Consider the following 16,880-nt stretch of genomic DNA (forward strand, 5'->3'; position numbering starts at 1 on the left):
CATACTGATGACCAAGGTTTAAAGTCATAATGAATTTAACGCTTGCCTTCTTGTGTTTAATTCTAGAGCTCCACAAGAGCAGGGCCATAGTTAGTTGTCCAGTAATATCCTCAGTGCCTAAAACAGTGGTGAGCACAGGACAGGCACGGAAGTACTAAATGAGTGTCTGTTCAGTGAATGAATGAGCCACCGTCTCCGGCACCTGTCTGAGGGTCCACTCACCGTTCTCCTCCTGTATTGCCAGGCTGAGGTGGTAGGCCTCTTCTTGAATGCGTTCCTCTAAGCTCTTCTTTCCTAACCCAAAATTCCTTAGTGTTGTTAGCGCGAACCTTCTTTGCTCCTTCCATATCTGGCCATTGGACATGATCAATCCTGAGGAAAGAAAAGACAACATTCTGAAAAGAAAGCCAATAAATGGGATGGGGATTTGTATCAGATGGTAGAAAAAAAGAGGGCATTTGGTAGTTGAAAAGTATTTAGATAAATAATCCCAGAGCAATGAATAAATTGTTAGTATGTACTGATTGTCTGCAATGCCAAGCAATTTGTATTTATGGATTATGTAAAATAGTACTCATATAAACTCTATGAGGTACATACAGTTAATACACGTTTTCAATTTTTTTGACTATAATTTTATAATGCATCATCTGTGTCCTGTATTGTGTATTTACCACCCAAAGTTGTCCTTTTCCATCACATTTATTCCCCTTCTACCCTCTTGTACCTCCACTCACTTCTCTTCCCCTGATAATCACTGTACTTTTTTTTGCATCTTTTTACCCAGTTCCCCAAAACACCTCCCCTCCAACAACTGGCCATCTGATTTTTGCATCTATGAGTCTTTCTATTTAATTTGTTTGTTTATTTTGTTCATTAGATTTCACAAATTAGTAAAATGATATGGTTCTTGTCTTTCCCAGAATGGCTTATTTCACTTAGTGTAATACTCTCCAGGTCCATCCATACTGTCACAAATGGTAAGAGTTTATTTTAATTTATTTTATTTTTTATGGCCAAGTAGTATTCTATTGTGTAAATGTAAAATGTACCACAGTTTTGTATCCACTCAACTACGGATGGGCACTTGGGTGCTTCTAGATCTTGGCAATTGTAAATAATGTTGCAATGAACATAGGGGTGTGTGTATTCTTTCAAATTCAAGTTTCGGTTTTCTTCAGGTACATTCCAAGAAGTGGAATTGTTTGGTACAAGGCTATTCCATCTTTAATTGTTTGAGGAAACTTCATACTATTTTTCAGTGGCTGCACCAGTGTACATTCTCACCAACAGTTCACAAGAGTCACTTTTCTCCACATCTTCACCAACATTTGTTGATTAATTGATGATAGTCATTCTGACAGGTGTGAGGTGATATCTCACTGTGGTTTGAATTAGCATTTCTCTGATGATTAGAGATGTTGAGCATCTTTTAATATGTCTATTGGCCATTTTACATCTTATTTGGAGAAGTCTTTATTCACATCCTTTGCCCATTTCTTAACTAGATTGTTTTTTAGTGTTGTGTTGCATAAGTTTTTCATACATTTTTAATATTAACCCCTTATCCCATGTATAATTGGCCAATATGTTCTCCCATTTAGTGGGTTGTCTTCTCACCCACTTTCCAATTTTGCTGATGAGAACAAGGTACAAGAGTTACAGTTTTCAAGGTTACACACAGAGTTAGTAAGCAGCTCAATGGACATTCAAGCTCACCTGTATCTGACTGCCAAGCCCATGCTTGGATTACTAGTCACATAGGTATAGGTAAGTATTTACATTATGCTACATACTAAGAATGCACTCAGAGGTAAGAAAATCTGTACTAGTAAAGAGATAAGGCTTTCATGAGTCTTACAGGAGAGGTCCTATGTAAGCTGGACCTTAAGAGATAAAGAAATGACTGAAGAAAGTGAAGAAGTAAATATCTCACGCAGGCAAAGAAAAAGACAACATCCTGGTGTGGTCAACAGATCAGCATTTCTTTTATAACACAGGTAGGGCAACAGTACTTCATTTCTTTCCTTCTAGAGCACTCTTCAACTCCCTTTAACCTCTGGCTTTGGCCTCCACCATTTTCATGAAATGGCCCTCCTTGCTCTCAGAGCCTGGGATATTTTCAAACTCATCTTACTTGGTTTCTCAGTAGCATGAGATACTTATTTCTTGAAACACTCTCTTCCATTGGTGCTCAGGATACTACACTCTCCAAATATTGTTCCTAATTCTCTGAAAGCAGAGAGTTCCCCATACCCTTGGCTAGTTTATCTTCTTCTACCAAATTTTGAAATAAAGGAGGTCGTCAAGGTAAGGTCTTCTTTATTTACCCTATAAACCTTTCCTGAAAAATCTCACTACTCCTACAATTTTAAATAACATCTGTTGATAGTGACCTCTTTTTGACTCTGAGCTCCAGACACAGATATACAACTATCTGCTTGACTTTGCCAATGTAAAGGCATTTCAAACTAAGCATATCCATAATTGAATTTATGCTTTTCTCTATACAGCTCCCCACCCAGGCCAAACCAAACACCTTGTTCTCTAAATGTTTGTTCTTTCCATCAGTCTACTCACTTGGACATCTACCTCAATGCTTCAAACTTCCTCCATCTAGGTCACCATGTCTTACTGGATTTACCTCCTGAATATCTTAAATCCATGTACTTTCACTGCCACTGTTTCAGTTTAACTCACTGTACTGTCCTTTCCTACCACCTCCCTCTTCCAAGCTATCACTTCTCTAGCCTAAAATGCTGCAACCCTCTTTTACTTCCTTAATTCCGTTCTCTACACTGCAGCCCACATAGGTTTTGAAAACTGTACAATGTAAACATGATGACTCCTTTCTCTACTGAAAACCATTCAAGAGCTTCAGTGTTATTAGGATAAAAACCAACTTTGTTCTCAAGAACGTTTAAACTATTCCAAACCACACTCTGCAGGTTCATCTCCATTTAATTTCACGTAATCTCTGTGCTTTCCACATTGACCACTTTTTAATTTCCACAAGTTTACTGTCCTTTCTATCACCTCTGGGACATTTTATATTGGATTCCCTCTGCCTGATTGCTTCTTCACTTTATTAAATAAGTTGTCATTTACTTATGTTAGTTTTTCCTGAATCCCAAGACTAGATAAGATACCTCTTGTAAGTGTGTCCTACATGTATCTGCAAAAGACTTTCAATCACAGCTAGTGGATCCTCTTTCTCTCTGAATACAATTTGACTTACATAAGTACATGGATTTTATTTGTTCCACTCATTCTTCTATCACTGGTGCCTAGCCGTGTGCTTCATGTTGCAGATAATTAATAGAGGAAACTAATGTAGAGTTAACAGATAAAATATTTCAAAGAGGAATTAGAAGGCAATGAAAAAAGGAACAATGCTTTGGTAAAGTAATAATTTTGAGTTTTTCATTTAGATTTTATATTTATTTATTTATTCTAAGTGAGAGGAGGGGAGGCAGAGAGAGACTCCTACATGTGCCCTAACTGGGATCCATTTAGCATGCCCCCTATTGGGTGATGCTTTGCCCATCCAGAGCCCTTGCTCTGTTGCAACCAGACCCAATTTTTAGTGCCTGATGCAGAAGTCATGGAGCTAGCCATCCTCAGTGCCCAGGGCCAACTCAATCTAATCGAGTCATGGGTGTAGGAGGGGAAAAGGAAAGAGAGAGAGAGAGGGAAAGAGAAAGAGGCAAGAAGGTGGGTGGAGTAACAGATGGATGCCTTTCCTTTGTGCCCTGATGAGAATTGAACCTGGGACATCCACACGCTGGCTGATTCTCTACCACTGAACCAACCAGCCAGAGCCATTTAGATTTTTAAACATTGAAGTTTATGTAATGATGATTTAAATACCTGTGCCAAACAGTTCTAACCTAGACTGGAAGACTGAAGATACCCTGTGGACGCAGCCTTAATGCCAAAGCATAAGGGACTAGAGGCAAGATGAAGACATTACAAAAGCAGCGGGAAAAGCAGAGCCATCTCCCAGGTCCTAAGGGGAGAGATTGGAGTGGGAACCAGAAGGAGCAGATGTACTGTCGCTCTCTGTGCTAACGTGGAATGATCGATTACTTGTATATCAAGGCATTTAGAGTGATGTCATGCAGGACATGCCGTTTTTCCCAAGTCCTTCACATTAGGGTTGACGCTGCCTAATCTTCTGAGAGGGTGCCTTCAATACAGAAATAGGGGCGTCAAGTTTGTTTCAAAAGCAGAAATTCTATAAAGGGCTTGGTCTCTGGGGAGTAGTAGAGAATCATAGTCACAGAAGCACCTGTAACAGAGCTTAAGAATATTAAGAATGCACATCTGACATTGGTCAAGAAACTTACCATTTTTCTTAAAGATGCGTTTTCGAACAGGGAGTATAGGACGATCCACAAAGTTTTGGTCCTGGTGAACAAGGGCTTCTTTGATTAAGGGCAATCCACTTATAAGAACTGCAGGCCAGATTCCAATCTCCATGGCAAAAATGTCCCCATATTTCTTCACATACTGAAAAACAGTTACATAGTCACAGTTGATGTGCGCACCTATGTGTGTCCAGGAAAGAAGGAAGTGTGTGTAGTTGGAGGACTTGTATTGAGGGCATGGACGTGTGTGCACTTTGACATGACAGGAATGTTTCTCCAGGATTTATCTCTTTTTCCTGTCAGCTACTTTAATTTAATTCACTCTCAGATATGTGGACACTCCATATAAAACATTCATTCATATGGTGAACCTACATGAATTGACTGAGCATCTACCATTGCCTTGAAAATGAGTTATGAAGATAGAACTATAATAAAATAAACAAGCTAACCTCAAGCATCTCAGAGTCTTGTGAAGGGAGTGAACTCAGTACAGGTGACTCACCAAAGAAGGCCAAGATCTGTGCAGTGAGCCTGCTGTAGCAAGCAGGGACTTGGTAGTAAATCATATTTGTTTAATCAAAAAAGCCTGTCCCCTTTATCAACATATATTAGATGGCATAAAATTCATAATAGGACTGGGGCCAGGTGTGGAGAAACACACTCTAGCTCTGGAGTGTGTGTGAAGCGTAGCTCCCTTGTTCTCTAGCTGTGGGCTTTCGAGAAAAGTGTCTGGCTTTCTGAGCCTCAGCTCCGCAGCTATAAAAGGGAGAAAGGGATTCCTCCCTCACAGGCTTCTGCGAGGAAGAGCCAGAGCAGGAATGTGAAAGGCAGTTTGTTTACTGGTACTTGGTGCATGGCCACTTGAGTCTCAGAGAAATAGTGAGCTCCGTGTGCAAAGAGAGGTGAATGTGTGTTCATGGAGACAGGGAGGACCAGGCACAGGGATGGCAGGAGGAAGGCACTGCTGGACACAGACAGCCACATTCAATGCGTACCGTGTTACATACCTCTCATGTGTCATCTTATTTAATCTCACAAGTACCCTACGCAAGTAATGAATGTCCTTGTTTTTCGGAAGAGAAAAACAAGTTGTAGCCAAGGTGACAGAGCTATTAAGTGTGGAGGAATTTTTCAGGCATTGTGTAAGATTCAATAGAAGACCATGAACCTGAGGTGGCACTAGCACCTTAGAGTTGAGTGGGGACCTTAAAGTTTTTGGGAACCATAGAATTTAGTGGGAGTGAGACAGTGAAAGTGAGCATGAGAGGGGGCAGGGAGAGAATGGAAGAGTGTGTGGGTGTGTCATGAGTAGGCACAGGGTGCAGGTATGTGCAAGATGAGTTGGATGACAGGGAATGGTTACCAATCACAGTTTGTCCTGACTTATCTATTCAAGAGAGGACTCTGTGGACCCTTTTTGTTCCATCTGTCTGCTGGGTATGTCTAGCTGCAGGCAGTAGATCAAGCAGAAGGGCTCCATTTCCTCCAGGTGTCTGTGCCCCGCCTCCTTGATTCCCGACACTTATCTTCCCCATGTCCCTTTATAGCCCTGAAACCAACCACACCCATCAGAGCAAATACAGTGGATTCAGTCTCTTTCTACCACCCTTCTCCCATATTAAAAACTGAGCCTGAACTCAGTATTTCCAGTGCTCTTTTGGCTCAGTCTTTCATCAGTCTTTGTTCATCTCTAGCACAGTACACCCTGCCTTGCTAGGAAGAGGGAGCCAACATTCCAAAGTGAATGTCTTTGCTTCTAAGAAACAGCAGGGATAGCTTACTGAATGTTGGAATAAACTTCACAGGCTTTACAAAAACAATTTTTTTAGAACGATCAATAAGGATGTTTTTAGAACAGCTAAAAATCTCAGGGTAAGCTAAATGATTTCTAAGTGACAAACTGGAGTTATAGTCTGTACTTGGAAGGCACTTGGCAGTCCATCAGTATTTACTGAAGTGAACTTCTTCAGAGTTCCATATTTACCAGCTCTGTACCCATGTATATTAATAGTCCAATACTACTGAATCAAAAACTCATATGGTATGATTATCTGTGTAAATATGGGTAAGTCACATGACCTCCTGAGCCCTGGTATTGACTATGGTGATGTCTAACAATTGTTAAATACACTGTGCCAGTCATTGTGATAATTGATTCACATGGAAATAACTAGATGACTGAGAGGGAATCTGAGAAGACTTTGGCCATATTTTTTAATGTACAACATTAAACTAGTCATAACTAACAGACAGTAAGAGAATGAATGTGATTAGAAATAACATGGTTTAGAAGGCTTCCAATCAGACATGAAAATAGACAAAGAAATGGGTGACCATGAGAATTATAAAGGCAAACAAAACTAGTGAGACATAGAAAATTCAACATGATGGATAAAATTGTCAGCCCTGGCCAGGCAGCTAAGTTGGTTAGTGTCGTCCCAACGTGCCAAGGTTGCGGTTTGATCCCCAGGCAGGGCACTTAGGAAGCAACCAATGAAGCATAAAGAAGTGGGACATCAAATCAATGTTTCTCTTTCTCTCCTCTCTCTCCCTTCCTCTCTCTCTATAAAAAAAATTTAATAAAAATATTTTTAAATGTAGAGTTAGTATTTAAATAATGAGGTGGAGCAAAAGAAATGTTTAGAATAAGAAACAATTAAAAATGAAGGATTAGTGTTTAAAAAAAGTTAAGATTCCACTTACTTTAAGTACTTAAACTCAAAGCCAACATAACAAAGACAGAAAGAAAGGAAAGAATAAAAGGAAGAGACTATGCTAATTCTCACTCCCACCAGCAGTAGGTGCAGTGTCTGCTCCTCTGGACCCTCCCGGCACTGAGCAGTGTATGTGCCGTGTGCGCATGCACACATGTGCCTGTTGTTACACAAGGAAAGAAAAAGCATTTCTCTCCTATATTTTACTAAGGTTTAACACCTTTCCACTGATAGGTATAATTTTTAGAATTTCCTGTTTATGTTTTCTAAACATTTTTATATCAAAGATTTCAACTCTTACTGATATGTAGAATGTCAAATAAAAAGTTACAAGTAGGTATCATTTTATTTTTATTACACAAGAATATGAAAGGATATAGACCAAAGTCCTATGGAGGTACTTCTGAGTGTGTGTGTGTGTGTGTGTGTGTGTGTGTTGGGGGTGTGGGTGCAGAGAGAAGTAAGATTCCCTCTCATTCACTAAGCAGTATTTTAAAATGTCTCAATGTGTGTGAAGTGCTTTTATTGTTAAAAAGTTTTTCTATCTGATATAGCAAAAGAAAACCTAAGGAAATAATGAATACAACTTCATAATAGTGCTTCTTAACTTTCTTTTGTCATAGAATCCTTTGAAAATTTCAGTGTATGTTGTGGTTCCGCTCTTCAGTAATGTCACGTACACATGAATAAAAAAGTGTACACTAGTTAATACATGGATTTTCAACTGTGCAGTATGTCCAAGACCCAATCTTGGCATTGGTCAAGGGTCATCTGTCTTGTGCTGTTGTTGGACAGAGATTTATTGGCTGATTGTGTTGTTTAATTACCCTTGTTGACTTATCCCTTACTAGAAGAGTCATGTTTACATCTCAAACTATACTTAAAGATTTGTCTGTTTCTCTAGTCAGTACTGTTAGCTTTTTTTTTTTAGGTATTTGGCAGCTCTTTTACTTGGTGCATACGTGTTAAAATTGTTATGTGGCCTTGGTAAATTGACTTTTAAATTATTATGTAATGTCTTTTTATCCCTGATGATTTTCTTTGCCTGGACTTTACTTTATCTAAAGTAATATAGCCAGGCCAGCTTTTTCCTTTACTTCTTCCCTTCTCGCCTTCTTCCATTCTTCCTGTCTTCTCTCCCTCCTTCCCCTCGCCTTCCTTCCTTCTGTCCTTCCTTCCTTTCTTCCTTCCTTCCTTCAGTTTAATTTATCCAATAAAATATAGCCAGGCCAGCTTTTTCCCTTCCCTTCCCTTCCCTTCCCTTCCCTTCCCTTCCCTTCCCTTCCCTTCCCTTCCCTTCCCTTCCCTTCCCTTCCCTTCCCTTCCCTTCCCTTCCCTTCCCTTCCCTTCCCTTCCTTTCTTTTCTTTCCTTCCATTTATTTATATTTTTCTGAAGTTAGAAGCAGGGGGGGCAGTCAGACAGACTCCTGTATGTGCCCAACTGGGATCCACCTGGCATGCCCATCAGGGGGTGATTCTCTGCCCATATGAGGTGTTGCTCAATTGTGGCCAGAGCCATTCTAGTGCCTGAGGCAGAGGCCATGGAACCATCCTCAGTGCCTGGGCCAACATTGCTCCAATGGAGCCTTGGCTGTGGGAGAGGAAGAGAGAGATAGAAAGAAAGGAGAGGGGGAAGGGTTGAGAAGCAGATGAGTGCTTCTTCTGTATGTCCTGACCGGGAATCGATCCCGGGACCTCCACACACTAGGCTGATGCTCTCCCACTGAGCCAACCTGCCAGGGCCATCTTTCTTTTTTTTAAAAATATGTATTTACCTGGTATATTTTCTCCATTCTTTCACTTTTGTTCTACTTATATCAGTATATTTGATGTGAGTTTTAATGTAATTATTCATACGTGAAGACTTAAGTCTGCCATTTATTATTTGTTTGCTATTTTTCTATGTTCTTTATTCCTGTTTGTTCCTTCCTGTCTTTCTGTTGGTCATTTGAACATCTTTTTTTAAGAATTGCATTTTAATTTGATGTTTTTGAGTATGTCCTTTTGTTTTGTTTTAAGTGGTTCCTCTAAAGACTGTAATATGCATTCATGGCCTATTGCAGTGTCCTAGTCTCAACACTTACCTCTTCACGTGGAATACAGATACCTTATGACAGTTCAGATCCCTTTACCTTTCTGCTTTAATGTTATCTCCATGTACACTGAGAACCACATCACACAATATAGTTTGCTTTTAACTATGAAACATAATTTCTTTAATTCAAGGGAAGAAGAATAATTTGTTATGTTTACCCATCTCTTTACCCTTTCTGGTGTTCTTTCTCCATTCTCTGAGTTCCAAGTTTTCTACCATTATCACTTTTATATCTAAACTTTCTTTAACCATTTCATTAGAGCTGCCTGATAGCAAAATTTTTTTTAGGTTTTCTTCTTATAATAACGTATTTATTTCACCTTCATTTCAGAGGTACATTGTCACTGGATAGAGAATCTACTTTGACAGTTTCTTTCATTTAACATTTTTAAATGTACTACTTATTTCTGGCCTCCATGGTTTCTGATGAGAAATATGCTGTCATTTTAATTATTGTTTCTCATAAGCAATGAGTTGTATTTCTCTGGCTGCTTTCAAGAAATTTTCTTTGCTTTTTGTTTTCAGAGATGTGATTATGCTATGGGTTTTTTTTTGTTTTTTTTTTATAATAAATTTTTATTAATGGTAATGGGATGACATTAATAAATCAGGGTACATATATTCAAAGAAAACATGTCTAGGTTATTTTGTCATTAAATTATGTTGCAAACCCCTCGCCCAAAGTCAGACTGTCCTCCGCCACCCTCTATCTAGTTCTCTGTGCCCCTCCCCCTCCCCCTAACTCTCTCCCTCCCTCCCTCCCATGTCCTCCCTCCCCCCACCCTTGGTAACCACCACACTCTTGTCCATGTCTCTTAGTCTCATTTTTAAGTTCCACCAATGTATGGAATCATGTAGTTCTTGTTTTTTTCTGATTTACTTATTTCACTCTGTATAATGTTATCAAGATCCCACCATTTTGCTGTAAATGATCTGATGTCATCATTTCTTATGGCTGAGTAGTATTCCATAGTGTATATGTGCCACATCTTCTTTATCCAGTCTTCTATTGAAGGGCTTTTTGGTTGTTTCCATGTCTTGGCCACTGTGAACAGTGCTGCAATGAACATGGGGCTACATGTGTCTTCACGTATCAATGTTTCTGAGGTTTTGGGGTATATACCCAGTAGAGGGATTGCTGGGTCATAAGGTAGTTCTATTTGCAGTTTTTTGAGGAACCACCATACTTTCCTCCATAATGGTTGTACTACTTTACAGTCCCACCAACAGTGAATGAGGGTTCCTTTTTCTCCACAGCCTCTCCAACATTTGCTATTACCCGTCTTGTTGATTATGCTATGTTTTGATGTTCAATTCTTTTTGTTTATTGGGTGCATTTAGCTTCTTGAATCTGTAGGTTTGTCTAGTACCAATTTTGAGAAATTTTTAGCTATTATTTCTTCAAATATTTTTTTCAACTCCACATGCATTTTTCACTCTTTCTGAAATTCTGGGACACTGATGGCGGAAATGTTAGATCTATTGTTATTCTAACACAGTTCCCTGCATCTTAGTTTCTTCTTTCAATCAACTTTTGTGTGTTTTTCAGATGGATATTTTCTATTGATCTCTCTTCAGTTTTACTGATTCATCTGTCATTAGCACTCTGATATTGAGGTACTGTATTGAGTATATTTTTTAAGTTATTATATATTTCTGTTCTAAACATTCCCTTTTGTTCTTACATAATTTCTTTATTTCTTTGTTAAGAATTCTATTAAAAAAATTTTTTTTTACACGGACAAAGAGAGAGTCAGAGAGAGGAATAGATAGGGACAGACAGACAGGAATGAAGAGAGATGAGAAGCATCAATCATCAGCTTTTAGTTGCGACACCTTCATTGTTCATTGATTGCTTTCTCATATGTGCCTTGACCATAAGGGTGCAGCAGACCGAGTGACCCCTTGCTCAAGCCAGCGACCGTGGGTCAAAGCTGGTGAGCTTTTGCACAAGCTGGCAACCACAGGGTCTCGAATCTGGTCCTCTGCATTGCAGTCTGACGCTCTATCCACTGTGCTACAACCTGGTCAGGATATTTAAAAAATTTTTAGAGTATTTGCTTACCAAAACATATTTATAATAGCTGCTTTAAAATCTTCACCCTATAATTCCAACATCTGTTATTTATTTCTTTTTTTTTTTTTTTTTTGTATTTTTCTGAAGCTGGAAACGGGGAGAGACAGTCAGACAGACTCCCGCATGCGCCCGACCGGGATCCACCCGGCATGCCCACCAGGGGCAATGTTCTGCCCACCAGGAGGCAATGCTCTGCCCCTCCGGGGCATCGCTCTGCCGCGACCAGAGCCACTCTAGCACCTGGGGCAGAGGCCAAGGAGCCCTCCCCAGCGCCCGGGCCATCTTTGCTCCAATGGAGCCCTGGCTGCGGGAGGGGAAGAGAGAGACAGAGAGGAAGGAGGGGGGGGGGTGGAGAAGCAAATGGGCGCTTCTCCTATGTGCCCTGGCCGGGAATCGAACCAGGGTCACCCGCACACCAGGCCGACGGTCTACTGCTGAGCCAACCGGCCAGGGCCTTGTTATTTCAATATTGGTGTCAGTTCATTAAAGTTGAGATTTTCTTTGTTCTTGGTAAGGTGAGTAATTTTGGTCTACATCTGTCATTTTGTGTAGTATGTTATATGGCTTTGGATACTGTGTAAGTCTTCCATTTTGGCAGATAATCAACCAAATGAAAGCTTTACATAGTATCCAGAGTACGTTCAGAATTCTCACTTTTGTGGATTGTGTTTCAAATGTCAATTTAGGTTATAAAGTCTCTACAGTGCTATAACGGTCTCTCCCACTTATGTGATGCCCACCCCCACAGGACTCCATCATCTATTCTCATCAGTGCAGGCTAGAGAGAATGGAGATGGACACAATGATGTAGGTAGTGTTACGTCTTCCATGCTGTGGTGGGGTGGGGGGATTGAAGTCAGAGTTCTATCCATATCTGCTCCATGAGGAAGAGGCACTTCTCCTTATTTCTGTCAGAGAAGGGTAGAAATCAGGAGCTCAGTGGCCTTAGGGGACTAACAAACTCCTGAATCTCCATGAATAACTAGTCATCCCTGTACAAAAGACCCTCAGGAAGACAGGGAAGAAGAAACAGGAACAAAAAACAGAGGAAAAATATAGAAAACAGTATAAACTGACAGGCTTAAGTCTTAACATATCAATAATTACATTATATATATATATATATATATATATATATATATATATATATATATATATATATATAAAAATGCTCTAAATTCATCAATTAAAAAAATTGGTAGAGTCTGACTGGCGGTGGCACAATGGATAAAACACCCACCCTGAACCCTGAAGTTGCCAGTTCCAAACTCTGAGGTTGTTGGCTCTGAGCATGGGCTCCTCAGTGTGGGGTTGCGGGCTTGAGCAGGCAGTTGTCCCCATGATCCCAAAGCTTACCAGCTTGAGCCCAAAGGTTGCTGGTGTGAAAAGCTCAAGGTTGCTAGCTAGAACAAGGGGGTGCTGGCAATCAATGTACAACTAAAGTGAAAGGAATTATAAATTAATGCTTCTCACTCTCTTTCCTTCCTCTCTTGGAAGCAATCAATGCACAACTAAAAGTGAAAATGAAAGTCTGCATGAGTTTATGCTTTACTCTCTTCCTCCTACTTCCTATCTCTCTTGCTTTCTCTCTCTCAAAAAAAGTAAAATTAAAATATATTTAAGAATTCTTTTAAAAAACTGGCAGAATCAAAAGATGATCCATCTATATAGTATTTGCAAGAAACATTTCAAATATAGTTATATAAGTAAGATAAAAGTGAAAGAATGGAGAAGCATACACTATGTAAATACTAATCAAGAATAAAGTAGCTGGCCTGGCTATATCATATCAGATATAGTCCAGGTAGAGAAAACATCAGGGATAAAGAAGGATATTACATAATAATTTAAGAGTCAATTCACTAAGATGACATAACAATTGTAATGTATATGCACCAAGTAAAGGAGCTACCAAATACTTAAAGGAAAAGCTAATAATAGTACTGACTAGAGAAGTAGACAAACCTTTCATTATAGTTTGAGATGTCAACATGACTCTCCTAGTAACTGATAAGAAATCAGCAAGGGGAATTAAATAACACAATCAATAATTCTCTGACATATTAGAACACTGTCCAACAACAGCAGAATACAGATGACCCTTAACACAATGATTAGGGAGCTTGGACATACTGCGCAGTTGAAAATCTATGTATAGCTAGTGCACGTATTTCTTTGTTTTTCAAGCATGCAAGAGACTGCATCGTGGGTCATAAAGCCAGCCTTAACATGTTTAAAAATTGAAATTATACAAAGTGTATAGGTCAGAGATCAAGAACCTATGGCTTGCGAGCCTGATGTGGCTCTTTTGATGGCTGCATTTGGCTTGCAGACAAATCTTTAATAAAAAAATAATAACGTTAAAAGTATAAAACATTCTCATGTACTACAATCCATTCATTTCCTACCGCTCATATTCATGATTGCGGGTGGCTGGAGCCAATCACAGCTGTCCTTTGGGAAAACACCAAATTTTGGGGGATAATATGTAATGTACACAGGTCATTGTATGGCTCTCACAGAATTACATTTTAAAATATGTGGCGTTCATGGCTCTCTTAGCCAAAAAGTTTCCTGAACCCTGGTGTAGGTTCTCTGGCCATAATGGAATCAAAATGAAAATCATTAACAGAAAGAAACAGGAAACACTTCAGTACTTAGAAATAAACAATACATTTCTTAAACAAGGCTACAGGCTTAAAATTCTGTGACTAATTCTGTTAATGTTACCAATTGGGTATTTCTTCCAGAAAGTGATAAAACCTTTTCCATTTGAATTTGAATATATAAGCATGTGTTTAAAGTGCTCCAGGCATTTCAGGGCAAAGAGAACTAATGAACTAATCTTTTAGCACATCTACTATAAGCCATGTTAATATTGTTTTTAATTAGTCTCCAAAAACCACCTATCAAGTTTTGTCTCTCAGCAAGGTACATGTGCTGAGAGGCAGAAAACCACCTGAGGATTCTGGAGAAAGTTTTGGATGTTGGAGAAAATTGTGGGACCCCAGTCAGGCAGCCTTGATGGGAAATTATTAAAAAGACATGTAAAGAGCTCACAAGAGCTCCAAGTGGCTCCCTAAGGAGTCTGAACTTGGCAAGGATAAACCATCTGAAAGTGCTAAGAAAATCTGAACTGAGAATGTCATTTTATTTATTATTTACTTATTTCTTTATTTTTGTTTCCCTTCCTTTTCTTATTTAGAGATTAAGTTTAAGAGGGTGACATTGGTCCATAAGAACACATAGGTTCAGGTAAACATATCATAGCACTTGAACTGTTTATTGCGTTTTGTGCCCAACACCCAAAATCAAATCATTTTCCATCACTGTATTTTTGGCCAAGGTATGACACTTTAAAGTGATTACTTTATGCAGAAGGGTTTGCAGGGAGAGAAAGCTGAATGTGGTGGGAGTGATTCAGCTGAAAAGTGGTGAGGCTTTAGGGCGCTATTATCACTTATCGGTGGGGAACAGGAACCTCTGAGAGGCAAAGCACGTTTTGTTTTGTTTTTTGTGGTTCTTTTTTTCCCCCAAGGATAACACTATTAAAAAGCTCAAGGTGATCATATTACAATAGGATGTCCTTTTATCATTGAACAAGCCACGCAGTTAAATGAGTTGAAGAATGTAACAGGCCTACCACACTTAAATGGTAAACAATTACAATAATTTAGCCCTAGAAAGGGCCGGTGGAATCATGCCAGTAGAGGAAAACCAGGCTCAAAGTGGGGTTTATCAGAGGAGTGGCATTAATGGCAGAGCCACCAATCTTCCCCTAGGTCTCCAGCAGGGTCCTTGTCCTGCAGGTCAGGGCGGGGACTTGGCCCACACGTTAGCCTGCTCCTTCCTACCTTCTGAATCGTCAGATGCGGCTGCTTAAAGCCAAAATAGAGGAAGCTCCCAATGAAAGGCAAACGCAGGGGCCCTGGCGGGTAGTTCTTGGGGAGCCGTCTTCTGAAGAAATTGGCAAGAAGCAGAAAGACGATGGCACCCAGCAGGAGCGTGCGGGGATGAATCTCTCTCCAGAATGTCGCCACTAGGGAACCCATCGCCCGGAGCATGGCTGTTTTCCGCTGGACCCTCTGCGTGAGCAGGTGCCTTCCCTGCCTGTCTCTGGCACTACAATCCCAGGGGCGCCGGCCCTCCCTGCCCACAACTCCGCAGCCGCGCCCCTACCCTGGTGCACCCCGCCCCACCGAACTTTGTCCCTGAACTTTTCTGGGCTCCGCCCCCTGCCTTGTGGGGTGAACCTCACGATGAACCCTCCCGTTTCCTCTCTCCCCACCCCTTTGCTTTGGGCCAGATGCCAGATACTAGATTCCAGGGAAAAGTTGCTTGGTTTTGGAAAGTCCTTCTCTGACCCCAAATAGGCTCTTGGGTTTATGGGCTCAATGCATCTCAGAGAGTGTCACAGACAGGTGAGCTCCGTGTTTTTCCATCACGATGTCACCCAGGGATCTGAACCTTGTCAGGTAAACAGTCAAGGCAACAGAAGTTTCTGACATTGCTAAATGCAGACAGCACGCTTTCCTCTCTCTCTAAATTATTTCATTCCGACATAATTAGACTGATGCTCTTCTTGGTCCTGTCTTGCATGAAGAAACAGGTTAAGTACCCAATGCGTGGTGAATAAATGAATCCACTGGTTTGCAAAATATCTAAATCAGGTCCCGAATTTGTAACTGTTCTGAAGACTCACAAGGGTTACATCAAAGCTCCTAGTATTGATACTAGTCCCTAATAGGTGATTAACACTGAAGGGAGGTGTCTTTCCAAAGTCCAGAGGGAGATAACTAGTCAGAGCTTTGCTTTTACCTTCCAGTCTACATCTCTCTTTTTACTGCAGTTGTGCATCCATACAGTGCTGCGAATATTAGTCTAACTTATTTCTAAAGAAATGTTGTAGAACTGTTTTTCAAAAGAACCTCAGTATTATGTGTTTGTGATCATTGCAGGCTGACACATGGCATTACTTCATTTACTTTCACAGCTATGTAGTATTTAGTCATTACACCACAGTTATTTACATTGATCTATAATTGATGTGTAATGTTACATTAGTTTCATATGTACAACATTGATTTGATATTTGAATACATTTGGGAAATGGGCACCACAATAAGTCTAGTTTAGCCTGACCTGTGGTGGCGCAGTGGATAAAGCGTCAACCTGGAAATGCTGAGGTCGCCGGTTCGAAACCCTGGGCTTGCCTGGTCAAGGCACATATGGGAGTTGATGCTTCCAGCTCCTCCCCACCTTCTCTCTCTGTCTCCCTCTCTGTCTCTTTCTCTCCCTTTCTCTCTCCTCTCTAAAATGAATAAATAAAATTTAAAAAAATCTGTAAAAAAACAACAACAACCATAAGTCTAGTTTATATCTGTCACCATACATAGTTACAAAAATTTTTCTTGTGATGAGAACTTTTAAATCTACTGTCACAGCAACTTTCAAATGTGCAACACAGCATTATTAACTATAGTTACTTCCCCAGTACCTATTTTATAACTGCAATGTGTGCCTTTGACTTACTTCAATCATTTTGCCAATGTTCCACCCCCTGCCTCTGAGAACTACCAATGTGTTCACTGTATCTATGACCTTGTTCTTTTATTTTGAAG

General features: G+C 40.1%; 1 protein-coding gene across 2 annotated transcripts in view; it reads right to left on the minus strand.

Annotated features, from left to right (window-relative positions):
* Positions 1 to 15,398, minus strand: part of LOC136400199 (cytochrome P450 2J2-like) — a 32,024-nt gene extending 16,626 nt beyond the window's left edge. For both annotated transcript variants that reach the window (XM_066376424.1, XM_066376422.1), the window contains exons 1-3: positions 15,114 to 15,398; positions 4,350 to 4,512; positions 223 to 372 (exon numbers count right to left, since the gene is read on the minus strand). In XM_066376424.1, the coding sequence (XP_066232521.1) occupies positions 223 to 372; positions 4,350 to 4,512; positions 15,114 to 15,323 (523 nt within the window). In that variant the 5' untranslated portion in view covers positions 15,324 to 15,398. The remainder of the gene's footprint in view (positions 1 to 222; positions 373 to 4,349; positions 4,513 to 15,113) is intronic.
* Positions 15,399 to 16,880: the final 1,482 nt, after the last annotated feature.

The sequence above is a fragment of the Saccopteryx leptura genome, chromosome 3 (genome assembly GCF_036850995.1).
Source record: "Saccopteryx leptura isolate mSacLep1 chromosome 3, mSacLep1_pri_phased_curated, whole genome shotgun sequence".
Classification (NCBI taxonomy): Eukaryota; Metazoa; Chordata; class Mammalia; order Chiroptera; family Emballonuridae; genus Saccopteryx; species Saccopteryx leptura.